Raw genomic sequence first — 27,364 nt, forward strand, 5'->3', positions numbered from 1 at the left:
GCGTGCTCAAATCCTAATTGAATAAGAACAGAATTATGTATTTATGCCATAAACTGCACAGTGCACACGCAGCCGGAGCTGGGGGGGGGGGGCTGCAGGAGCAGCACAGCTGGGGGAGGGGGGAACCCCCCCAAAAAAACCACACTGGGGGTAAAGGGGCTGCTGGGGGGGATGCACCCGCGCAGCCTTTGTGAGCAGCAGTTCCCTGCACGAAGAGATGCAGGTGATGCTTTGTGGCTGCCCCGAGCTGCTGTGAAGAGTTACACAAATGCATTTCATAAACACAAAGGGAGGGGAAGAAGAACTGAAAGTAGCTCCGGGAGCTGCTTTCTTCCCAGAGTGTTTTTCTCCTCCTCCATCTCACCTCCTATGGACGGGGCCCTTTATTTATCTCTTTCTCCCCTCTTTTCTCACGCAGTGGCACGGCTCTGCCCGGCCCCAGCACCATTTAAAGGCATTTTAAGAAACAAAACACACAAACCCAACCACCCGAAATCCTAACTCTCCCCCCCCATCGCTCCAGCACGAGCTGGCATCGCTGCAGCACTCCGGAGGTAATTGAATATCCCAGAGTGCATCTGCTCATACAGCTCCAACACAAACCAGCAGCACCGAGCCCTGTGCAGCCACAGAGGGGGGTGGGGGGGGGCAAGCACAGCTGAGATAACACCAGCAGCACACAGCACAACCTGAGCCAGCCAGGCACTGGGCTGTGGTTTGCTTTTATAGGCAATATTGGATTTGATTTACAGGGCCAGGCTGATGTCCTGCGTCCTGAGGGCAACGCAGAGCTGCAGGGACGTGGGGATGGGGTTTTATTCCCCTCGTGGTACAGGGGGAAGGGTGGGGGGGGCAGAGCTCTGCAGGTTGGGACGGGAGGAGATGGGCTCAGGGTCTGCAGCTGCAGCAGGGCTGGCTCTTCCCCCACGTGCACCCCTTCGCTTCTGACTCCACTTCGCCATCATCTGAAATCAGTTATTAAAGGAGAAATCGCTGCATCCCGACTGCTTGAAATGCAAACGGCCCTGGGAGACATGAAAGGCCGTTCAGACAAAGGAGCGAGATGAGGCTCCTATCCCCACCCATCTGATGCGGGTTTTAAAGTCATTTTGGGGTGAAAGGGAAAGGAGAAGCACAGTGCCGTCTGATGGGGTCATGGGGCACAGAGCACAGACCCCCACACTCCCTGGGCAGAAGGAAGGGCTCTCAGCCCCCAGCATCCCACGCTGTCCTCCAACCCTCTGCTCTGGCTTAACATCATAACCTCACTGTGCAGCTTCCTATGAAATGAATGCCAGGAGAAGAAAGCACACCAAGGCACTGGAGCAGCGGGTGTCGGATCTCCTCCGCTCCAGCAGGTCGGGCAGGAAGCCCTCGTTAGCACAGAGTTAATTAGCTGAAGAAGACCTTGCTGAGGGCCTGGCAGAGCAGAAGTGGCACTCGAGAGGTGCGTGCTCAAGGATGGATCAGCACACACCTGCATCACCTCCAACCTGAGCACAACTGTAGCTGCTGACTTCAAAGCCACAAACCCATCCTCAGGATTTCTACACCAGGCTGCACTCTGCCTGAACGCTCACCTCCTCTGATGCTTTGATTCACGTGCAGGTGGGAGCAGAGCGGCAGCACCGCTGGGTCCTGGTGACCACGGGGATGGAGGTTGCAGCAGCCAACAGCTCTCTGATCTGCAGCTTGCTCCAGGCAGGAGGAGCAAAACGTCAGCAGCAGCTGAACGAACAGTTCAGAATCACTCACCCGTGCTCACACAGCTGATTCTGCCTGCAGAGAGGGGCAGCACGTAAATGGCACCAGCAGCAGTGCCGCCCTCCAGGGCTGGATCAGGAGAGGAGATGGCTGCAGCTTCAGAGTCCACCGTGCCTCCCATCACCGCGTGCTCCCCCACCTGCCACCCAACCCTGCACGGGCTCACCCCAGAGCATCCCCCCGGGCTGGAGGTGAGCAGCAGCAAGCTCTGAGTCTCAGCGCAGTGAGCGTGCATGAAAGCACTGCTGCAGACACAACCCACAGGAGAACGTGCACGGGAAACCACCTCAACCCACCTGAGGAACAGGGGAAACACCAACCCAGTGCCTCAGGAAGAGCTTGAAGGAGGAGCAAGGGGAGAAACGATGGTTTGAAGCGAGATACAGCAGGAGGAGCTCAGCTGTGGCCTCCCAGGCTCAGCAAAACCCAAGCTGAGTTTATTTTGAGGGATGTTTGCTACTGCTGGGCCACAGCATCACCCCGGTCTCATCCGGCCCCACCTCCAAGCAGCACACGAAAGGAAGGAGACACAGAGAACTTATCACAACACATTTAATTTCTGACCCAGTTATAAAATTACAAAGAGCGATGGGGCAGCGGTGAGAGCCGGGCACAGAAGGGAGGAATGTCAGGAAGTCTGCCACTCATCGCCAGCTACGGAGCACAGTAAGCTGAGAACTGCAGGGTGGGACTTCTGTTCGGGTGCAGAAGCAAAAGCAAACAGATGCAAGGGGAGAAAGGGCTGAGCTGATGCCCCGGAGGAAACTGGTTTGGGAACGACTCAGCTCCAGGGCAGAGCGGGATGCATGCAAAGGCAGCAGGGGGGAGCACACAACAGCAGCTATTCGTGAGCCAGGATGGGAACTTCTTGCCCGTGTCGCGTTACAGTTCAAATACAACTGGAATTCGCTCCATTCCTTTGGTTGTGCAACTGGAACCTGAAGGGGTTTAGGTGCAGTCTGAGCTGCGCTTTCTTCTTGCAGCCCTTTCTTTGTGCAGTGGATTCCAGAAAGACAAAGGCCTGCTCTGCACGTGGGGAGATGACACTGCCTTGCTCTCAGATGTTAAGCCAAGGATGGCTGGAGCACAGAACAGACTTCCCAAACCTCTGCAGTGCTTAATCCCACCAACACTTTGGACAAAGCCTCCCATTGCTCTGCAAACAACAGCAGAACGCCCGCACATCTAAGGGAGAGCTACAAGGAAGGAAATTCTGCAGTCTGACTGCATGTTGCTTTGGTGCTAATGCCATTATTAGAGCCAAGAGAGCCCAGCATGGGATGTAACAAAGCTTTCTGCTCCTCAGAGCTCTGAGCTAACCAGCCCAGAGCTGGGGGGCTTCTCAGCTCCTCCTCTTACTATCACACACAGATCAGACACATTTCCATTGTGGAGACACCTGCCCCCCGTGTCCAGAGCTCTCTGAGATCCGCAGAGATGGACACGGACAGCCCCCTCCCCTCTGCTCCCATCCCATCTCTGTGGAGGTGCAAGGAACTCACGCAGCACCTGAGGCAATGCCAGGGGAGTGCTCCCACAACTGCTCGTGCTGAACAGAGCCTCCAAAGAAAGAGCTCTTGCTCATCTCATCACACTTCTGACTCCCTGCTCCTCCGCCAGGCCCAGCCTTGTGACTGCTAGATGTGTATCTACCGCTCCTATCTGGAAACTCTGACATAAGAAGAGTCCAGAGCAGATAACAGCTCTCTGCCTCAGAACACGAGGGATGAAGGAGGGTACTGAGGCAGCAGCAAAGCACAAACCCTTGCTGCCTGTTTGCACATCAACTGGAAAGAGCTCTTCCCCTAAAGCACACACCGGGAACAGATCCCACTGCAATTTAAGACCTGAGCTTCAGATTCCAAGCTTAAAGCATTCCCCTCCCCCCTTTCCCCAGCTTTGGTTGCTTCTGTTGTCCACTTCTGCCCCTAATGCTCCATGAGGAGCGAGAGGTACAGCCCATATCCAGAGAGATGCTCACTGACACAACACGAGCTCTGTCCTTCCAAGGAAGGTCAGCCTGAAATGAGAGGGGCTGTGCAGTCGTTCCCATTCTGCAGGGCCAGCCCACACTGCCTCCCCTGGTTACCCCAGGGAATCTGGGGCTGCTGGACCATCATAGAAAAGCTCAGCAGCCCCCAACCCACAGAGCACTGGAGTTCAGTCCCCTGCTGCACACTCAGGTGAGGAAACAGCTGCAAACAGCATTTCTGATATGCTTAAAGAAAAGGGTATGTATTCGTGTCACTGGGATGAAATCCCGTCCTGAAGGGATGGAAACTTCAGCAGCATGCCACAGCAGGGCAGCTACTGAGGGCCTAAGGCCATCACAGGGAGATGAGATGAGCTGCACTGCACCGATGTGAGTGAAAAAATGAATACAATCCTCACACAATGAACTTAAACAACCTGACTGTCATCATGCTAAATCCACTGTCAGCTGGGACCACACACCTCCTGCTCCATCCCAGTGATTCCATGCTGCTCACTCACCCCAGAATATTGCTCTCTAAGATGACTTCTCTTATTAAAACAGGGACAAAACCCAACAACTTTAGGTGGCCTCCGATTAGGTGCAAACCAAAGAGGGCACAGTGTGTCACCAGTCAGTCCGTGGCACAGGAGGAGGGTACCACAGCACACAAAAGACAACTGCAGTGAGTACGGAACCTCCCAACTCACCACTGGAAGATATGGGGATGTAAAAACTAAGAAAGGATTAATACCCATGTGATAAGTATCTCAATTTTTGGCAGTAAAAGCTAGTAAACATATTAAAGGTGATAGCAGGATCTTGCTATGTAATATGGCCTTTGTTACAACTCAGTTTTAAAACTTGTGCTTAGCACACCCGTGTTGCTCACGTATGCAGACTGCTTAATTCTGCTTGTGTGCCAATCCTCCCTGTGTGTTATCAGCAATGCCACCAGCCTTAGTGTGGAAAAGCAGACACCTGACAGCCCTGCGAGGTTCAGCCTGCCAGCAAAGCTCCCCCAGCTTATGTTTACTTTAAGACTTGCATGTTATTCTGCAGTTAGGTGCTTCACAGCAAAGCTGATAGCACTAGCAAAAAGAAGTAATTCCAACCACGGAATTTAGCTGTCAGCCAGAGCTTAAAGTCAAGAGACTGCATGAGATTTCAGTACAGCTCAGCAGCTTGCTTTGAATGTGCTGGAATTCTGGAGAGGACGCCACAAACCAATCATTCAACTCGTCACAACAGTCAAGGGTTTCCAGTGAATACACAAGCCTGATCCCTTACTTCCCACAAGTTTGTAAGAACATCTGCCCACGGTAACAGCAGCCCCACTGATAGGGGCAGCTCCCTTAGGCAAGGGATTTCATCATCTGTCCTTAAACAAAATGAAAGCCTGCTTCCCCACACAGTGCTCTGGGAACTACAGCCACCAACTAATATTGCTCGACAGAAGACCTGTTAACAGCACCAAATCCTGAAAGCGAGGAGTTCACACGCTCCAAGTTAAGCCCAGGCTCCAGCCTGCCATCAATACCTGCAGTTTCCTTGCTACTTCCACCTTCACTTTGCAAATAAAGCAAAAGGAAGCATCCCACATGGCTAGGCAAAAGGCAAAACAGGTTCATTTTGGCAAAGGAAAGCAACACTCGCCAAGGACTTTGCTAATGGTTTGTTCACTGTTATCCAAGACTTAAGAGAAGGCACATTACAACCCTAAAAATAGACTGCAGCACTGCTCAGCCTTGGACAGCCCCAGCCAGGGCCAGGGATGTTAAGGATTGATTCCAAAATTGCCAGAGACAACCAGTCCTTGGAGAGTATCACAGGAGGTACTCTGACAGAAGGGGAAATAAAAACAAAAGCACCGTTATCCAACAGAAGAGAACCCAGAAGAAAATTAATCTCTCAAAATCATTTATATTTACATCAGCATCTGGAAAAAAGCCCCAGACTGTCACTATTGGAGCAGCACACTCAGCCCCAGACTGAAGAGAAGCAAGAACTGACACAGTTATGCCTTTCAGCTGAAAACCTGAAGGCTGTTTAAATATTAGGGCTGCCATACCCTGCAGGAACTTCCACCCAGTCTGACAAAATCATTGCTTTGGATAATTAATAAGTATATATAAAAAAAAAAAGGTTATTGCTACTCTGCCAAGGAAACAGAACAATCTACAGGAGAGAAAGTGCACCCCAAGTCCTTAATTAAAGAACAAAAACAAGCGTGTCAGCGACCATGAGCTACAGACATCCAGGTAGCAGAGGCACTCAAACAACCTCTAGCAACTCCTTCCTTCTAGCTTCCTTCCTGCAGCAATCCTCTTCCTCCCTGTAAAGGCACTTTCTAGATTCTACATCCTTACGCAGGGAAACATTTCCAGTTTTCAATCCCACCAAACAGAACACTCCCACAAATACACAACATTCAGAAGGAATTTTAATTAACAAAATGGTCCAGGAAAGGGGAGGGAGAACCCAAAAAAAAACCAGGCCATTGTGTTGGAAAGACTGCATGTCAGTCACTAGGTGTGCCTGCAAGCCCATGCACAGGAAAGAAACCATTTGGACCTTTGTCAGTGCAGAACTAGTCTCAGCTTCCACAACCACTCCTCTACACCTTCCTCACATAAGCTAAGTATTATATACATATGTAAAAAAAAAAATACAAACTTGAGTTTGTTATAAAGTGGCTTCTCTCTCTGTCTCCCCCCCTCCTTTGCTTGCTTGGCACATGAATGCATGCAAAGCTAGTAGGCTCCGAGGGCTGCACAAACAGCAGGTTTTGGCAATGAAAAAGAAACGAACAAAAAACACAGCTAAAATAGATAAGCAAGATTAAAAGCCACTGAATTGAAAACCATATATTTTTTCAATGGTATAGAATTAGAACTACAGCTACGACTTAAAACGGTAAGAGTCTGTCATTCTCTCTCCCAACTCATGTCAAAGTTCATAGCAGCATAACACGAGATTCCTCAAGAGACATCAAGCCAGTGTTCTCTGCTTCAGGAGTGAGTTCACAGGTCAAAGTTTAATCTGTCCGAAGGATCATGGGGGGATGCTCACTGTCTTCATCCAATCTGAGTGAGTTGGTTTCGTCCTCCAGGCAAGCTCCACCCACAGCTCCCAGGTCCTCGGAATAAGCTGCAGGGAAAGGGAGAGCTAGTTTGGTGATCAGCAGCACAAACTAAGGCTTGGATCCAACAGAGCAGCGATTCCAGCTGAAGTACCAGACGTTATTTGCAACAGTTTCACTGCCACCCTATGTTTGCCTTCATCATGACCACGTTTCTCCAAGCCAAGAGCAGTTTGTGATTACTCTGCATGTGTGCAAAGCATATTGTTGCTCCAGGCCAGTTGATGTTTTTATACTCCCTACCTACCCATTACAGCTGCAGCTCTGACGCTGTATGTGCAGACTGTGCTCCCTCTGCAGTTCAAACATTAACCCAAGCACTGCACAAAGAAGGTAAGAGCCATATACACATGCACTACTCGCTTGGGAACTCCAGCATAAACTAAATTCTCATCCTCTCAACTTAACAGAGCAGCAAATCAGGGCAAAAGGTTACAGCTGCCATAAGGAATTACAGGAGCAGTTATCACAAAAAAAAAACAACCATCACCAACAACAAAAACAAGTGCTATAAATTCAGATACTTTGCTGGAGGTCTGGGCTCAGAACTCCTTCATAAGCTGCTGTTAGAGCATCTCAAGAACCATCTGACAAGTAACACAAGTGTCACTGAAATAACTGAACACAATTCAAGGCAGTGCTCTACCCAGAATCGGGCAAAGATGAGTGGTCTACCAATAGGAAGCTATTGTCCTCTGCGAGTGCTCTTTTCCTACCACTCGCCGGTGCTTCACATCACACTCACAGTTATGAAAAGCTCAGCGTTGAAGCAGATGAGCTCACGCAGCCATCCAGAATGAAGCAACATGCAGAGGCACTCCCTGCCCCGTTTCCAGCCTTCTCCTTACCATGCCTTGTGGGTGAGGAAGGCACATATGTACCTTTAGTCACAGCAGCACTGTATGTCTGTGCTACCAACGGCCGGTCGTGGGATGCAGACTCCAGGATCTCGTTGGCTGGCTCCATGCTGCCATCCAGCCTACCAAGAAGAGAAGTGTTAGCTGGAGAGGTGGCCTGCCTAGGCATAACACAGCTTTAGCTGACAGCTACACAAGAATATCTGATTAGGTGTGCAAGAACACAACAGGAAGAACGCAGTCTCTTTAGGGACAGCAGTTATTTCCAGTTCCACATGCTTCTGTTGTGATGCAGGGCATGTGTAGAAGCACAGTATCACACCATGGCTTCATTTTTATGATTGGTCATGTAAGCAAAGTAATTATATTACCCTACATGTTCCCTTCAAATCTTAGAAAAAACCCTAACAACCTCATCACATTTCTTTAAGTATTCCACAGCACTGCTACAAAATGTTATTTGTCTGGTCTACATGCAAGGAATTTTAATAAGGACACCTAGAGAGAGAGAATACACATACAATTTCACAGTCCAGATTTCTCTCTATGAAGTTAGAGTAATACTTTCTCATTTCTGTAACTATCTGATTTATTGATGAAGAGAATGGTGTCAGATGCTTCAGGTTCTTGTCAAAGTAACTTAACTCAAACTGCAGAGGAGGAAATGGGATCACAGAGCTAACAGCAATTGATTCCTTACTGCAACGGGACAGCATTAAGTTTCCACTGGTCAAGCTGTGCTTAGTGTACAAGACAGTAGGAAGGATGGCACAAGGGGATTCTGAAGTTACCCATTCATGCCAGAGGGCTGATACAACAGCTCATCTTTTCTTTAAACTAGTTTTTTTAAGTTAGAGCTCTGCAGCACAGAACTAAGTTTAAGAACAAAGTGAACGTTGTGAAGAAACAAAAGGTGGCAGTCCTCGACTGATGAACTTACTTGTGCTGCTTCATTAGTGTGCACTCTCCTCCTTCTTGGGGGTCTAGGTTGTACATGTAGAGATACCCATCAGCAGCTCCCACCAACAAACGAGGGATCTTCTGAATTCTAGGAAGGTTCAGAGGAGACAAGAGCTTGAGTTTCATAACAGCACCTGCTCCTCTTCTCCTGTGATTTCAAGCCATCATTTTCCACACCTGCTTCTACAAGACAGGCAGTACTGCTAACAGTTGCACAGACAGAACACCGAGGAAACAACTGAGTGTAAAATTAAAGCATAACCACACTGTAGGGCTAAGAGGATGCCTGGGAATCGAGCAGTTTACACATAACCCAGGGAAGCCAACTGAGCTCAGCTTTGTGCAACTGGTTAGAGTATTTGTCTCTGCAGAAATATTTACTTCAGAAACATTATAAGGTTTAATCATTGCTTAAAGGGTGCTTTGAGATCAGAGGAGAAAAACACAGACATGAAGCAAATTAAGTATACAAACTACAAAATCCCCATAAACTAAGTTCACCACTGCTCAGCTTATCACTTCAGTAGATGTGCCAATGGGTTCTGTGGTTGGAGAAGGGAAAAGTCATATTGAGTTCTCAAAATTAACTCTAACAAATACTGTTTTAGAGACAAGAATAGCATGGACTTGCTTTTGAGGACTTCTTTAACCGTTACTCCAAATTGCTTTACTCTGCAGCAAAGTAACTGCCTTAAGCCCTGGATATGTTCTCCACAGACTTCTTTCAAAATTAAAAGACATGTTTAAACAGCACTTAAATAGTCTTCTGCTTATCCAAACATTGTGTCCTTCCCTCTCTGCCTCCCACAGGATCATGAGACATTAGCTCCAACACAGCTCTTAAACAAGAAGAGGCTTTGCAAGCACCACAGTGATCCATTCCCCCGTGCACCATCTCCTCAGCTGGAGATGAAGCATACCCCACAGTGCCTGCTTTTCTGTAGCTCTATGTGGCAACACAGTGGGTGGTGAGTGCAAGCTCCATTTCTTTACTCACGTGGCAAGTGCACAGATATTTTTGTGCCCGCAGAATGGCAGGCGGACCGTAGCAAAGGCTCTACCCTGGTTGAACATTTCTGTTACTTGTGAGGGCAGATAGCTTGTTGAGGCCATCAGCACTTTTCCAAAGTAACCCGTCCAGGTTGTGGGCTCTTCCTGAGGTCTACAATTTGGAAGAAACAAGGAAGATGTGTCCAACTTCGACTTCCAAATGGAGAAAAAGGGGTGTCAACAACACTTCAACACCTCTCCTCGTTTCGAAAGAGATTAAACAGCTATTTGTTTTTCTTCAGAGATTACTGACAGCCTTGAGAACTCCATGCACTCAATTTACACTGCAGGGCACAGTATGTCCTGTAATACCCTCGGCCTGTTGCTAAAGCATGTTCTATTGTAAATTGATACTTCTGTTTATACAGCTGCATTTCATAATGGTTATTATTACAAAAGTGAGATCTACTGCAAAGAGCTACACTTCAAGATATTATTCAGCTGTTTAATCAATAACCAAACCACTGTCTCCAACAAAAGATATAAATAAGACTGTCTCCTCAAACCGTCAGTAGGAACATTTTAAAACGTGGTGCCTTTCAGAATTGTGCAGGCAGCTGGAAGGTACTGCTGAGACAGATCTTTCCTTATGGAAATCAGAGGTGAAAAAGACAAATAAAAACAAATTACCCTCACATTCCTCTGCCAAGGATGCCCAATTCCTCTCTGGCAGCAATACTTATCCTATTAATTACAAGAACAATACGTTGATCAGGGCCAGCTGCTGATTCATAACTGGTTGGTCACGTCCTTTATTTTACAAAGTGTTCCAATGAAGTCTATTCACCCCATGAAGTTTTCATCCTGCTTTCTCCATTTCCTTAAAAAGCCTAAGGAAACTTACTTTTCTTTCACAGTCTCAAGTTTGAAGATGTGCACTGTCTCCGTGTTGCTGGATGCAGACAGAAACATGCCATCCATGCTGAAAGCCAACGAACAGATGCTCACACACCTAGTGCAAAGACATACAAAGGAAAAAACACCAAAGCATTATTTTTGACATTCTAATGCAAAGGCAGCTGGTATAAGAATAAGCTAAGTGACTCGTGGGAATTGATTTAAATGAGAATATTTCCTCTCCACGCTGGTAGGAAGGAGTTCTTCTGTACATTCACCACTAAGAATCCCCACAGCATTCACACGAGATGTACTGCCATAGCTGGAAGGAACTGTGGCTGTACAGTAAAACCACATGCTCCTTTTCTTCTGTCAGGGATTGCAGGTGACTTGCAGTGCACCCAAAATGACTGGCTTTAAGAGATTCCTCATTTAACACTGCTTAGTAAATAAGAAAAAGACCAAAACACTTCCATAGTAAAGCATTCTGAATCCCCCCAATACCTTCTTAAAGCTGTTCAAGAGCAAGAGCTGCTTAATAATATTTTATATGACATTTAACTCTGACAAATACCAGATATGGGGGGGAGGGGGGGCAACCAGGAGCAATCTGAACTCAGTCTTTCCTCTGTACAAAGTACAGGAGAGCTACAGAGTTACTACCACCACAAACTACAGTACAACATCAAAATGACTTTCAACGGCCACAGCACAAGCAGGGTTTAAAAGATGAAGAAAATTAGATGTATTGCTTCCATCTGCCTTAAGAATATGGATATATCTTACAAGACTCAATCCACTTTAAACAAGTTTCCTTGCCAATGAATTTTTAAAATGCAAGGGGAAGTAATATTCTGATAGAACTGATTTGTAGAATAGTCTTGAGGAGGGAATTTGGAAGACATTCAAACTGAAAACGTAGTAAGCACACAGGCAGGGATGGAGGAATATGACAACAGGCAGCGATTAGGAAGCTAGCTCAATTGCAGAGCACAATGGAGATCTACTGTAAAGAATGAGCTTCAGATAACTAGCCTGGATGAGCTTTACCTCTTCACTCCCCTTCGGAATTCAAAGAGTTTCTGTCCCTCTGGAATGGAAAACACTCTTATCACTGTCCCCTGGAAAGAAAAAAAGTCATCTTTCATTATCATTTCAAGTTCTCACACTGTATATTAGCTCTGGTGAGCAGAGCAGAACAAATCATTTTGCTGTTAACTTGCACAGCTGATGTGCACCACATACTAGCATGAAATATTTACAGAGCTTGCTTGTAGGACGTGTTTGAAGAATGGAGAAACAAGGTGGGAGCTACTAATGTAGAATATAAGCTGTGCATCAAGAACAGCTCCTCTTATTTCATTTGATCATGAAAACAGCCATGTCACCTGTAAGTATACTCATCTGGACGTCTTTCTGCCTTTATCAGGCACAATCATGTTACACCTTTATATTCTAAGCTAATTACCCAGACAGCAAAAGCTTCATGCTTTTGAGTTCATGCAGCTCAGACAGACCATTTGTCATCATGTGCCAAAACCAGCCAAGACAATTCTCTCTTCTGACTTTAACTGTGTGGTTTTTCATTAGGAAGACAGCATCAAAGCAATACAATTTGATTTCTACTAAGTACCCTGCACTAACAGCAGAAACACTTAGAAGACTGCCCTGATTACAGCCAGATTAAAATGTGCTTATTCAAATAACCTTATTATCCAACAGTTCACTGCTTAGAAGTTTAGTCACATATAATTAACAGTTCTTAACACTACTTGTTATAACTCAAGGCTTTCATTTTTGTCACTTGCAAACGGAATTGTGCATGCCTAAAAATGAAGTTTGCTTCAGACCTCTTAAGTTTATCATTGCAGGCAAGTCAATAAAAAGACACCTTACCTTTTCTGAGGCAGTGGCAAGTTTAGTACCACTCGCATCAAAAGCCAAAGCAGCCAAGGGACTATCATGAGCTGGGATCATATTAGCAGCTCTCTGCAGGAGTGAATCAATAAAACAGAACCTTAGCACAGCACACACTAAACACGACGTGCTCACAGCTCAAATCCTTGTGTGTGAGAGCATTCAAAGCAAACAGGAGCCTTATTTATGGACAACTTCAATGACTGTTTCACTAACTGCAATGTGAAAGTACACAAAATTACTGAAGTACATGCATAGAGAGTACAAGCAGTAGAAAGCTACTTAAAGACAATGCTACCAGATGTAACTGTACTTCTACTCCACGCATTTGCCCAGCTCTACCCAATGGTCTTACTGCTCTCTGACAACATTCTATAACGCCTTGAAATAAAGGATACTGCACTCTTTTTGTGGCTGGACCTGAATGTCCAGTAATCCTTCTTGGAGCAATTCAAGTCCTTTCCAAAAACTGCATCTTTAGAAAGGGAAACAGTCTTCACAAAGACCCTTACCAGATTGATGGTGTCAAAGACCTGTACTTCTCCAATCGTCGCACTCCCTGGATAGGCCAGATAGCAGTTGTCATTGTTTATTGATAAAGCACACAACCCTGAAAGGTATTCAGAAGAAAAAACAATCAAAATAAAGACAAAACAAAAAACAACAGTTAGAAAGAACCGAATTACAAAACTTAAAAGGCAAAACCTCCTGACTCTGCATTCAAATCTCACAAACACCAACTCCATCACTCTCACCAGGTATCAACAGACACAGAACAAGGATAAGAAATCAAGAATCAATTTGCAAGAGCACCTGTTTAACATAATCATTAATAAAGTTTAGAAGAAATTCCTAAAGCATTAACCTGACACAGCTTTTATTTGTACCAAGTTCTGAAGAGATCTAGCTTGTAAGCATCTCTATTACTTCTTTCTGATCTAACATTCCAACACATCTGCACGAGAATACAAAGGAGGCAGTTCAAGGTGCTTAGCAACACACTCACCTGCAGGATTGGGTGGTGTCTCCCTGATCGTATGTAATACCTTCATGTCTCGTATATTGTGTATATAAAGAGACTCTTCCAGACACACTATCAGCCTCTAGACATGGGACAGATTAAACAGCGACATGAAGAGAGTTTATATGAAGTTACTGATCCTAAAATAATAGCATCCAAATGCAGCTGGCACCTTCCAATTCAGAGAAGTTTGTACCAGCCCAAAGGGAAGACAGAAGACACAGAGGATATACCTCCTGACAAGGCAGTATAGTTCAATACTACTCTCAGTCACTTGAGCTGACCAGTGTACTTGTCTTCTCCCAACCACGCCAGAGTAAATTTATTTACATAATTATTTACTCTAATAGATTGAGACAGCAAGCCAGAAACCTTTATCTACACCTATTTCACTCTTATTCTCTGCCTGCCCACGTGTATCTCCCTCCCTCTAGAGGCCAATTCACACGTGGGCCCAATTTCCTGCTTTGGCTAGAAGATTTATAAAACTTCTAAAACCCCATTACTTATTCATACTCACTTCTGAGGTACCTTAAAAACAAACAATTAAGTTCTTCAACACCTCATTTGCCCTTTGGTGACTATATCTGGACAACTGCTTAATAGAGACCTTATCCACTTAATACTCCCACACTGTGACAACAACAACATCAGTCACTGTTTCCCTTGCAATTCTGAACAGGGATCTCATTATCTCACACCTAATTTTGAGGGCAGAGATGAATGCTAAGATTTCATCATTCAGATGCTATTTTCTCTACTTCAAATGTACTGATTGAACACAAAAGTGTATTCACAGAACCACCTACCAGTGACTCAGTACTACAAGTCCCTAACTTAAAAGCCTCACCAGATCAGTGAGAGCATTTTAAGAATTCAGCTGTATTTAAAAACATTAAAAACAACTTCAAGTGTCTTGGCCTGAGTAGAAATTGTTGCCCTCACGTACTTTCAGTTGGAATCATCTTGTGACCCTAAAGATGAAGGGGACTGTGGCAGGTCTCCAGTCCAACCTCCTGCTCACAGCGGGGTCAGTAATGCGGCCAGACCAGGCTGCTCAAGACATCCCAGCAAAATACACAAACACAGAACCAGAAATTCTTACAAACAGGGTTACTCAGATGCCATAAAATTTTATGGAAGCTACAGCTGGAAGCATAAGGATTAATTTCCAATAGCAGTTCTGTCACCACAAGAAAAGAACACCCACCAGAGAAACTGCTGGAATAAGCTCTGCAAGCCCTCCTGTTCTCACTAAAAGTATTACTCACCTGTCTATTGAGTTTGACAGCCAAGATGGTGTTGGAGTAACTGTAGTTGCAAATCTCTGTCCCCTTCTTAAAATGACAAACTTTCAGCTTGCGTGGAGCTTTAAGACTGACTATGGCCACCAGACTACTGGAGAACAGCCTCTCCACGATGCACACATCTTCAGTGTCAGCTGAGGAAGCACAGCAAGGAAGGAGAAACGAAACATAGGGAGATTTCAGGGAAGGAGAATGATGTGTATTATCTAGGACAGTATTTCCAGTTAACACAGTATAGGAACACAAACACTCTGGCACAACAGCTGAGCTAAGGTAGGATGGAGCACAGGTTTCTAAAGCAGAAAACCTACACGGTGAATATCACTTATAAACACTTTTTTTTAACACTTTAATCATGTGTTCTGATATGAGAGAATAAAGAGGAGCCCAAGTTATGATTCAAAATTTGGGGGCAACAGTGGGAGCAGAGCCCCAGAAAAGAAGTACTTCCAAAGCATCTGCTGTACTGGACCGAACTGGTGAGAGTCCAAATCCCACCAGCAGTTACTTACCATGGCACTTTTGTTTCTCCTTCTCATGAGGTTTTGACTCAAACACCCTCCAGACTCAGCCTTCCCAGCAGCTTTTAAGCCATCAACAGAAACACACTTCAAAACAATATGGGGTCACTTAACACTCACAGAAGGCAGCCTACTCCCTTGCTGGATAAACTGCACTCTGAAACAAAGCTGCACAGATGCTTTTGACACTGAAACAGAATGAATAAAAAGCTATTCCACGTCAAGAAGAGCAGGAGTTCTCCCCATCCTGCAGCTCTCCCACAGCTGCTGGCTACATCTGCCCTTCTGTTACAGGGAGGAATCAAGACCAGCAATGTGAGCCTCTGGCACTGACCCATGGAAACGACCAAACTTTTCAGAAATGGGAATCTGGATTAGGTCAATGCTTAACATGTTTTAAATGACAGAACTGCCAGAAGACACAACAAAACAGCCAACTTACTTCTGAAGGCTTCTGTTTGATGAGCCTTTTGGTCAAAACAATTGGCACTGTTCTCATCACCAATGACAGGAATCCCATGAGAAAAAAAAACCTTCTAACATTCTCAGTGCCATCACTGTGTGACACACGAGCTTTGAAAGTGCCTTCTTCGGGCAGTTACTTCAAGAAAAAGAACTGAAAATATTTAATTCTGTACATGAGAGCAAGAAAACAAGAGCCTCCCTGCAGAAGAGAAGGGGTTTGTAATGAGCATTTTCAGCCTTCGTGCAGCATAATTGACTTTTATCCAAATCTAATAAGCAAGATGGTATTTTTCCAGAGAAGACAAAACTGTTCACAGAGGCTCCGAAAATTCAATTTCCTCACTTTTGCAAAAAGGATAATGCATTTTAGGAACGAGTTTGTTTTCAAGGATTTTTTTCTCCATTTCCCAGATGCCACGCAGCACAAGAAAAAGACGAATACAAAAATCCTCTTCGATAACCACATGCATAGACTCATAGATAAAAAAAATAACACAGAAGATTTTAAATCATTTCACAGTACAGGTTATCAGCTTTCCATCCAAGCCCAGAGCCCTCCACAGTAGCAGCATCCCTTCAGAAGAGCCAGGGAAGACTGGTGCACAGACACCAAACCACAGACTGACTGCCCCCTGCTCTTTTGGGCTGGGGGGGAACACTCAGCCTCCTTCCCCATCCAAAGGCAACTGTGTTAAGGCAGCTGCTGGGACTTGTTTTGCTCCCAGGGAGGCAGGAGAACTGCTATTTCAGAGCAGGAACAGCAGCAGAGAACAACGAAGTGCTGTCCTACCCTGTGCTGATGGAGGTTGGCCAGCAAGGAAGAACACCATCAGGAATCCAGCTGCCACAGGCAAGGGGAAGAAACAAGACAACAAAATTCCAAAAAATGAAAGCACCTGAAAAGTATAACTGCTCTCAGACTGTTACCACTAGGAGACTACCTACAATACAGCAACCATTCTAAAGAAAAGCTCTGTGATGGTGTTTTAATTAAATTAACTTCAAAACTACAGGATGCACCTCTGTTTCTGTGCCTTCTTCCAAGAGGAAGAAATGATAGAAGTCTCTTCACAGCTGCCAAGTCATTTATGCTTCCTAACGAGCAACCATTCAGGAGAAGTAGCAGGATATACTGCACATCCTTTGTCCAGCTGACCCTAATTAATCATATTTTTAATAGATCCAGTTAAGTTCTAGAGCAATGTTGTTAATCTGTTTTTTTTTTTCCTTCCTATCTGTATAGTGGAAGGGAAAGAATACAAGTGTGTACTACCAGCGACTACCAGATTGAAAACACAGTAAAAACTAAAAACCAAGCTACCAGATGAAGGGGAAGAAGAAAAAACACATCACAAAATTAGTTTCATAAACACAAGCACGCAGCATCGCAGACAAGAGCTGGTTGGAACCAGCTAGATCACAATCAGATGTGCTTTTATTCCATTTTCAATCCAGGTGCATGGAGAACTTGTTAACATTCAGTAAGCCTTAAAGTACCATACAATACAACACTCAACAATCTTTAGAGGTCCCTTCCAACCCCTACAATTCCCTAAGTTGGAGGCAGGGGCTGTGTGTGATGGTGAGGCCTCAAAGTACTTCCCCTTCCTGGAAGGAGGTACTGAGTGCACAGAAAGCCCAGCACCCAAGTGACAGGGTTACAGTTTTAAACATGCACAGTTCACAAGCCCAAGACTGAAAATTACTTAAGTGCATATAAAAAAATCTCATATTTAGATGAGCAGATACTGCATGCCCTATGAACAGAGGCTAAGTCAGACTTGCTGACGTGGGTCAAACCACCAGGTTTCCTATTAAAAGTCATCTTGCATTCTGTGCTCCATATCTACCAGACTTAATGGGCACAGAGGACAATTCTTAATATGAAAGGTTAAGTTAACACAGGCAGCCCAGAACAATCTGAGGACAGGACTTCAACAAGCAGGTCTAAATTCTATTCCCAGCTGCTTCATTGCAAGACTTTGTAAACCACCTTATCCTATCTATACTTTTGCTTTCAAGGACTACTTCCAGACAGTTCTGCAAAGTTCAGCTCAACCTCTCTCACTATGTTTATTCAGTGTCTCATGTAACAGGACTCCTCTTCACAGCTTCTTCGGGTCGTATCAGGCCAGATAGTGTAAGTGCCTATCATACTACAGAAGTCAGGTACCTAATTTCAACAGCATAAAGTGGAATTCAAGTCACCCATTAACCAGTACAACCAGACCATGACTCAGTTGGGCAGATGTAGCTGCAACACAATTCATCTGACCACAAGTGCCTAATTTAAACGTCACAATTACTTCTTTCCATTGACTGTATACTGAAGCAGGCTGTAACCACAGGTAGCAGGTGATCTGAATCACACACCATCTCCAAACTTGGGATGACACAGGGTCAGGTCACTTTGGGAATGGAGCCCAAAGACGATCCTGCTGTGTAGCATAAAGACCCCCTCTTGAACAAGCAGTGTGTTTGTTTTTGCATGCAGATGCTACATTACCTGGCCCCTGGTCATAATAATTAGAAAAGCAGAAACAGTTCTCTTGGCTATTACCAAATTTTGCAGCCTACCTCCTAAGTTTAAAAATATAACACTGACACAAGTTAACCCTGACAGCAATCAGTTGTTTTGTATTTGTGTTATTTCATCATACATTTCAGTTTCTGCCCATGTGACTTTCAAGCAACCTGTGAAAAGTGTCTTCCTGAAGCCAATCTGTGGGATTAAAAATGCTAATAATAAAAGGAGATACTCACTGCATTCATAGATCTGCTCTAATTTGTCCACAGAAGAAAGAGAGAAGAATTTGTAGCCTGATTTACTGCCGACTGCAAGGGATCTGAAAAAGAAACCAAGTCCATCATAAACATAAGTGACATTGGCTGTGAATTACCCCGGTGAGATTCATACCCCACCTTACACCTTGGGCTAACCCAGCAAGAAAAGCAATAAAGTTTGACCAAGAAAAGCCATCGTACACAGATAACATCCTAAACTCTTACAAGGCCATAAAGTTTCTGAAGTACCCCAGGTGTGGAGTCCTCACATCATGAGACCACAGCTCACAGCCCAACAGTCATCACTTCTCCAGTTCCACAGAAATGAAAAGCTTTAGTGTGGAGGGATGATGACTTGAATAATGTCACACAAACCAATTCCTCATCGTGAGAGGTGACCTACAAGACCTTTTAAACTGAGGCTGCCTGGGGATTTTTTTTGCTCTTTATACTCTAACCTCCCCCAAGCACCCCGCGAGAGCTTTCATATAAAAAAAATGAACAGGAATTAAATACTGCCAACTCTAATTTCCTCTGGTTTTACTCGATGATACTCTAGCATCTCCAAAGAACACTGTTAGGTCTCTGCTGTACAAATACTTGTGCTGAATCTTTGATCAGAGGCGCTCTCAACAACGCTAAGTCACTGATGTCAAACTGATTTCAACAACAGCAGACCATTAAAGATAAATGACAAACCTCTTTCCACCATTACTCAATTGTCACACTTTGCTCACGGACCAATTGCTTTTCCAGTAAATACAGGTATTATGTTTTGAGCTCAAAAACCTTAAGGTTCATCTGCCAGCTCCTCCTACACCAAAGCAGTGAAAGAAAACTAACAGCAAACACAGCTTTATACGAGTGTATTAACGTGCTTACATTCCATATATTACTGCATGTTTATTACTCATGGAAACTAACAGATGAACACAGAGCATTTCAATGTGCCAAGCTGTGGCAAGTCATTCAATAAAAGGCTCAGACCCAATCCTGCCACCCTATGCCACTCCTGCACCCTGCGAGATGCTTCATTGCCATTCAGTGACAATCACTTCTGCGTTGAGAATACAACACGGGCTCCCAGGTTTTGCTCCCTCTTGTATTCTCCCCCACATTTCCAAAGCCACTCCTTTTTTAGACTTCAAGGGTCCCAGAAAATTAAAAACCACTCCTAAAACAGCTTATTCCCCAGAATTAAGATTCCAAGCTACCAAATCAACATCTGCAGGATGTTCTCTGCTAGGGAAGAAATGCAGCAGGAACAGTCTGCTAAAGAAATTATATTTAAGACTGAAACCCTCAAATTAAAAGATTTGCCATCTAGGCAAGAGAAATAAGCCTCTCAAGACGCAATCACCACGATATTAAAAAAAAAAAAAAGATATTAGGCTTGGAGACAGAGAAGCTATAAAACCAAATGTTGCTGCTGCTCTTCTAAGCCACTCTAGAAATACTAGATTTCATTTCATTTCAGGCAGAATTGGTGTGTTCAGCAGACTGCATCTGATTATTTGCTGAAGGCTCTTCACTGTTTTTCCTGACTTTTGTGCAACTCAATGAAAATCTCAATGTCATAGAAACGTGAAATTATTATTTGGTACAAGAGAAGCCAAAGCAGAACTTTTTTCATTGTTTCCTCAAAAGAAACAGCAATGCAGAACGACACGGGAACTGTCACATCACAAAGGCAGACGAGCATTCAACTCTGCTAAAATAAAGGAGCCACAGGACTCCTTGCAATACAGAAGTAATCCATGTAAGACACAGGTTGAGCTCCTCATTAAAAACTCCATTTTGCCAAAGAGCACGCCAATACTGCTGTATCACTATTTTAATGACAGCATCACTGAAACCAAGGAAGCCCACTTCTCTTGTCCTGCTGACCACCTATACTTCATCTCAGTAAGCCTTAAGCAATGGCTGAAGCGAGTTGCATCCATGCTAGAATCATTCGACTGAGCAGAAGCCAAAAGGAAGCAGCACAGAACAGATCCTGCCATCCATCAGCAACTGCTTTTTGTTATTTCTTTCTGGACCAAGGCCATGATGAAGTCACAGAACATTTGCATACAAAGTCTCAGCTCACGTCAGTAAAATTAAACTCGTTTTGGTATACAATCATAGCTACAAAAACCATCCATTTTGGTTCTGGAAGAGCATTACTGGCTTTGCAGGGCTCTCTTTTAAGTTACCCTTGAATTACCTGCTATGAAACTACTGGAAAAAGGCTTTTTAAATGTAATAAGAGAATCTAGGAGGCTAATTTATACTGTTATCATCATGACTTGAATTCCTCATCTTCCATCACATCAGCATTACGTTTAAGCCCTGAAGACACTCGATAGCTATCGAAATGACCAAATCCCACAAAGCAAAATTACCTCACCTCCTGAAAGAGGGCTGCCACGTGGGAAGAAATATGATCAATAAGCCATTCAACTAGAGCTCAAATGGGCAGCGACCAACACAGCAGTATATCATCAGAAGCTCCTTTTACATTGTGGGTGTTATGCTTTATTACCACCAATTTTCAAAAGCTGATGAGAGACTGGAACTGAAAAAAGATCAATATCCAAAAAGCCACATTTTTTTTCCTCCTTGCATCATGCCACACACAGACATGCTCTTTCAGCCCACTGTGTGCAGCCTCCATCACGAGCCTTATATTGCACACTGAGCTATCTCATCAGCAAGGTTTCTACTCAGTACAAAACTACCTGCATAGCTGTGAATTATGAAACTGTGCTTAGCCACATTTTTTTCCCCCTCCCCAAAGATAATACTGTAGTTTGATCCAAGTCAATGTGAATCTTGAAAGCATTTTCAAGAGCAGCTGTCCTACATAATTAAAACTAAGTTCATCAAGCAACCCAGTGCTTTGAAATACTTCACACACTCCTTTCGAGACACTGATGGTCCCTGTAAGGGCACTCACCTGTGTGGGAAATCAGCTGGGTCAATCTCTGGATATTTTAAAACAAGTTTTTTCAGATGGGTTAGGAATAGGTACAGGTTTTCTTTTGCTCCCTTAATACAGAAGAAAGAAAACCAGTTTTGCCCTTTCCATCATCATAGATGACTTGGGAGTACAAACACGACTTCAGAAGTCATTACTATTTAGAATAACTGGTTAATTAAACCTACTTTCATTATGATACTCGTTATACTAATGTTCCAATTCATTTCAAATCCAAATTTCTAAGGAGAAAAACATTTTGCAAACAAAGGCTTACGATGAAGGGAGGGGAGATCATAAACAATGAAATGGCATACTGACAGAATTACTGGAAAAGCTTACTTGGCTCTGCTCTCACCTCTCTGCTGTCTGCCAAAATCCAGGCTGTAATGCCTTCTAGACACATCCTAATAGAAAGGTCAGCAATGTTGGTATTTTGGTAAATGTTTAATGCAATACACTCAAACAGTTATCAGCAGTACTAAAAACCTATAGATTTTCCCATTGCTCTTGTATTAGAAAAGGTATTACCTCAAAATTAAACTTGCTACAGCCAAAGGAGACCTCCCTTGCCCATCATTTCACATGGGAATAGGCTGGGACAACAGAAGGTTCAGAATCTAAGCACACACTGCTGCTCTCAGGCTGAACTCCTGTGCAAACTCATCACTGCACAACAGCTGCTCTCATCCAGAATCAAGCCCACCTCAGCTTCTGTCTCCTCTGCAGTAACAGCAAGTAGCACAAGTAACTGCTTCTCTCAGCTCTCTCCTCAATGAGAGCTACCTGATCTCCCTCTCCCTCCTTCTTTCCTTTTCCATTTAGCTTTAAAGCCTCCTTAGCATAAATATCTCTCCTGCCCTCAAGAACCACAAGTGACACCTGAACCCAGGAGAAAGAGAGGCAGAGAAGTGAATGCTCAGTGCCCAACCCTCTGTTCTCTTACCACAAGCAGTTCAGGAACAGAATCAAGTGAAAACAGCTTTAATAATACAGAGATTTAATACAGAGATTCCAGCATCACAAGGTAAGGGAATTACAACACAACTTCTTTGAAAAGAAGCAAATTCAGAACTATAAATATTTACTCAGAACATCAAATCAAGGCCATATATTCAGGGAAAAGAGAGAACTTTATCAGCAAGAACATGGACTGATACCTGCCACATGCAACTCCACACATACTGAAGGCAGAGACCTTGCAAATAAGGCTTCCTGATTTTGTCCTTTCTTTAGCACAGTTTTCAAAACAACTGTGACTGTTTTGTTGGCAAGTGTTGTCACTTATCTTTAAAATGCAATTAAAGCTTTTCTGAAGTTTGCTGACTTCTGTTATTTCCTAAGTTACCAATATATAATTTGTAAATAGAACCTGAAGATCATTTAAGTTAAATACAATGTTCTTTCAAAGGCATTTCTCTAGGAACATTTGTGTAGTGATTCACAGCCCGAGAGCATTACCTATCTTATAGGTGCACAAAAACTTTGAGATGCCCACCTGTGCTCTAGGGAGCTGCTTTGGCAGGGAGGTTGGATAAGATGAACTCTAGAGGTCCCTTCCAACCCCTACAATTCTGTGATCTTCAAGTTTTGCTTTAAAAGCTACTCACTTCCACCAAAAGTAGGAATGGATACTGTAAAAATTAAGCTTGTCTCACAAACTCTCACAAGCTTTCAACTTCATAAAGCAAGCATGCCATACAGCAGCTTTCCCAGAGAGAACACAGTGCTCAAGAGCACTTAAATGGGACACTTACTGAGCATGTGTCATTAAAGATTTGCAGCTAATAAAACACAACCCAAGCACCATGACCACTGACAGCCTTCTCCAGCTGAGTTCTAACTTCAGGTCAGTCAGCTTGCTTATCTGCAAGCTGGAGCTGCTGCCTCTTGGTCAAAGAATGCCAGTCAGGCTGAGTTGTGCAATGATTGATTCACAGAGGAAAAGGGCCAGGGCCAAACAAGCATGCTAACATCACCTGCAAATGACCGTCTCTGTGTTTTTATTTAATGAAAACATAATATCAAAGAGAAGCCACAAACCATCTGCTTCTGCTGCTTCATAGGCTGTGTTCCCAGGCAGTTCCAGTCCCTGCCAATAACCCCAAACCCTGATGTAAATAAAGCTTAGGGAAATAAGGAATAAATAAGCAAGACAACCCACGTAACAAAGTAAATGCTATCTCAAGAGACAAGACAGCGACACTACACACAGCATCCAGGAATTAACACTAAAAAACATTAAGACTGAAAAAAACCCAACTAAAATCAAGTTAGAGAAAACACCTCAGGTGCCAGGAACTGGGACAAAGGGAAGGAAGCTGCAGCAACATTTATACTGACAACGTTCCTGTAAGTACCAGCAATCCAGAGTAAAAACCATCTCTAAGCACATCTCTTTCCTACCAGAGGCAGTCATTAATTACCAAACCTTCCACAGAGACTAGAAAAGCACCTGTTCTTACCATCGAGACCTAAGTATCTTTTTCTGATGTGCAGCAATTAGCTCTGCTGCCTCAGTAAGCCAGACAAATGTGAGCATACGTGGAACTGGCACTCTGCTGAAGGCAAAAGCTTTAATGTAAAGACAGTACACTCATGTAATTTATTTCCTGGTTTTATCTGCTGGCAGTTTTTCTAATTATGAAGCACACCTTAAAACATGATGTGAGCTTTGCTGAATGCAAGGATATAAACAAAGCTTTCACATGCTGGCTGAAAAAACTGGGAAACAATAATCTTCTAGATGTCTAGGGGAGCACACCAATAAACCCAGACAGCTGACTTCTTGCTTCTTATTTAAATAAGAAAGTAACAGATATCATAAGGAGAAAAAAATATCTATACAAAAAAAGCAATTAAAACTTTTTAAGAAACTCACAATCACTGACTTGTACTCAGTTGAAGAACTGATAAGAAAGCAACTTGGTTATCTGGGCCACACAGCAAGTCAAATATTTTAGCTAGAAAAAACTCCCAAAGACACTGTTAAGGTTTACTGTTTTATACTTTTACTTAAGTAGATTTCTTCACAGATACTATCAGCATTTTTTTTTTTGCTCACAGCTCAGTGATCTGTAAATATATACAGCTACGATGCAACTGAAAACAGGCAGCTGCTTTAAGGGAGAAGAAATAGTAAAGCTTTTAGATCATCAATCTGGTCAGCACGGCCTACCTCCAAGAACTTATATAATGACCTTCATAAATTAAAACAGAAGCAGGTGACAGATTTTTCCCACTTACAATGACTTGTTTTATCTGGTAACGGGTAAAAAATGGATGGTATCTGAGCACAACACAGCCATGCTTTATATGCACAATGACAGAGCAAACTCTGTACTGTACTTGATGAAAAACAGAAGCCTTTGGTGTGAAACAAGACACTGAATGGATAACAATTTACTTGCAGATGTGTAGGAGACTCTCCCACCACCCAGCCACTTGTAAGTTCTCCTGCCTCAGGTCTGTCCAGCTCTGCTTTCCCCATCTCCACCCCAGAATCCCCAACATAACCTACAAAACCAAAGAGAGAATTTCCTTCATGGATGAGACCCTTCTCCTCAGTCCCGGCAGCCACCATGAGCAATCTTCTCCCCTTCAAAATTTCCACATGCTATAATACACGAGGAAAAGTGTTAAAAGTTACTGTAAGAGAGTCAAGCAAGTTGTTAAAAAAAAAACAACCAACCAACAAACACAACCTCACAACACACACGGCTTACATCCAGTGATGCCAACCTGAAATCATTTCCTCTTACTCACTTCCTAAAATAAAACTCCTCCTTTCACATGCTCTTTTAGCTATTTCCCACCAGTTTCATTTCCTAAGTATTTAAGGCAGTCCTATCCTTCATTAGTGCTCCAACCATCAGCATTTCTTGAAAGATACTGCTCTTCCACGCTCCACATAACATTAATGTCCCCTAATAATCTAACAACACCGCAGCTGTGAGATGCGTAGCATGATCTACCTGACCCTTTCCAGAATCTCAGTCAACTACAGAAGACAAAAGAAAGTTCAAGGACCACAGGAGAGAAGTCATTCTTTCAAGACCAGAAGGCTCATAAGACACCTCACCTAAGGGCATGTCCCTTCACACAGACAGCACGGGAAAATAGGAGCTGGATGGGAAGAAATGCAGCAAACATTTGGGCTACAATCTCCTGGAAGATTTGTGCCATCAAGGAGCACACAGCCCCCTCCTCCCTATCCCCCCTATCCCAAAGGAGGGCTGAAGACCGAGCTGCTCAGAGATAGAGGAAGCAACAAGACCTGGGGGGGGGGGGGGGGGGGGGCAGACTGAAGGTCCCCACGAGAGCTGGGAATGCGACCCTTTCCACCCCCATGAGAGGAACCCAGGCCCCACATCGCGGTGGAGAGGGGAGAGGCTGCGATGAGAGTGCCTGCAGCGGCGGGGGTGGAAGGAGAATCCCCTAAAACACAGGGATCAGGGTCCCATTTCACAGCCTTCTCCCCCCCAGGCCTCCCAGCCCCCTTACGTGTTATCCTGGTTGAAGTTAGCGAAGAGCAGATGGCCGCTGCCGGCGTCTCCGCTCTGCCCGGCCAAGTTCATGGCGGGACAACCCTCAGCCACCCCCGTCCGGCGGGGGGACGCCTCCAGCAAGCAGAGCAACTCAAGCCCGGGGACCCCGGTCCGCTCCACACGCCCGCGGCCTCCTCATCTCCGCCAGCGCCTTGTTTACGCTGCGGGCGGCGGAGAGGCCCCGCGCAGGCGCCGTCCCGCCCCCGCCCCATGATTGCGCATGCTCCGCTCGGCACCGCCCCCCCTCGCGGCCACCGTCCTGCCACCGCGCATGCGCCCAACCCTCGGCGTGGGTGGAGCCGCGCAGGCGCTTGGGTGGTGGCGCCGAACTCGGTTGGGAAAAGCAGGGTTGGGCGGGGGGTGTTCTAAAGCTAAGCAGGGAGCTGGAGGATCGGCGAGTGGATGGGAGACGGCCGGTGGAGCTGGCGGTGTCCCCCCGCTGTCACGTGGTTGTCGCCGGGCTGCGGGGTGTGCCCGAGCTGTGCAGTTCTGCTCCGTGCCGCGGGAGGTCCTCGGGGCTCCGCAAAGGGACCGCGCGGGGAGCGGGGGATGGCAGCGGGGCAGAGTCACGGAGACCCTCATCATGAGCAATCGTCCAGTACAGGCCTTATGCGCTATGCAAAAATGTATTTTCAATAGCGTTTTTTTGTCTTTCTTCCCCCAATATTCTCTGGAAACCAGAAGCATTCGCTGTGTCGTTTATGCCCTTCCTCAGCCTGAGGGGGGTTTGCTTTCAGCTGCCTGTAGCCCTTTGATATTCCGTGCAAGATCTAAGTAGCCAGAAGCAATGCGTTACACAAGATAATTTGCTAATGGGTAGGAAACCTTGATTGAAACTATAGAGCAGCATGCAAAGATGTGTGGGCTCGGGGTACGGGGCTGGAGCCGTTCCCCGGCAGGATCTCATGAGGCTTTGGTTGCCATAACAACTGGAGCCAGGCTTCAAAAATAGTAGCTTATCTTTCATTCCACTTGCCTTTTGCCCTCTGAGACGGATCTATTTCGGGAGCAATGGTTCAATTTAGGTGCCCTCTAGCAGTGCCCACGACTGGGGGCTTCGGGTGGGACAATTTGGCTAAAGGGGATTTAGTGCTGTTATCTCTTCCATCCAAGTCCAGAGAAAGGTGAAGTGAGAAGCAGCATTTGCCAAAGCCTTGTCATCCTCAAGCTGGGAAATGAACTTGGATAAACAAATCCCAAAGCGTAGGAGAAGGCCTGGGAGTGATCTCATTGCATGGCAGCATGAGCCTGTCACCCTCAG

At 44.9% G+C, this 27,364-nt stretch overlaps 1 protein-coding gene across 2 annotated transcripts; it reads right to left on the reverse strand.

Annotated features, from left to right (window-relative positions):
* Positions 1–6,588: 6,588 nt before the first annotated feature.
* WIPI2 (WD repeat domain, phosphoinositide interacting 2) lies at positions 6,589–26,293 on the reverse strand. Of its 2 annotated transcripts, none has more exons than XM_065732920.1 (12): positions 26,060–26,293; positions 18,577–18,659; positions 14,792–14,961; positions 13,506–13,602; positions 13,012–13,109; positions 12,479–12,571; positions 11,633–11,703; positions 10,590–10,697; positions 9,693–9,857; positions 8,676–8,783; positions 7,760–7,857; positions 6,589–6,886 (listed from the first exon to the last, which is right to left on the reverse strand). In XM_065732920.1, the coding sequence occupies exons 1-12, from the start codon at positions 26,131–26,133 to the stop codon at positions 6,774–6,776; spliced, it is 1,278 nt and encodes a 425-aa protein (XP_065588992.1). In that variant the 5' UTR covers positions 26,134–26,293; the 3' UTR covers positions 6,589–6,773. The 2 variants fall into 2 exon arrangements, with proteins under 2 accessions (XP_065588992.1, XP_065588991.1); XM_065732919.1 differs by having other exon boundaries at positions 7,727–7,857.
* Positions 26,294–27,364: the final 1,071 nt, after the last annotated feature.

This window comes from Cyrtonyx montezumae, unplaced genomic scaffold, assembly GCF_038088225.1.
Source record: "Cyrtonyx montezumae isolate F1298 unplaced genomic scaffold, pur_monq_1.0 scaffold_16, whole genome shotgun sequence".
Taxonomy (NCBI): Eukaryota; Metazoa; Chordata; class Aves; order Galliformes; family Odontophoridae; genus Cyrtonyx; species Cyrtonyx montezumae.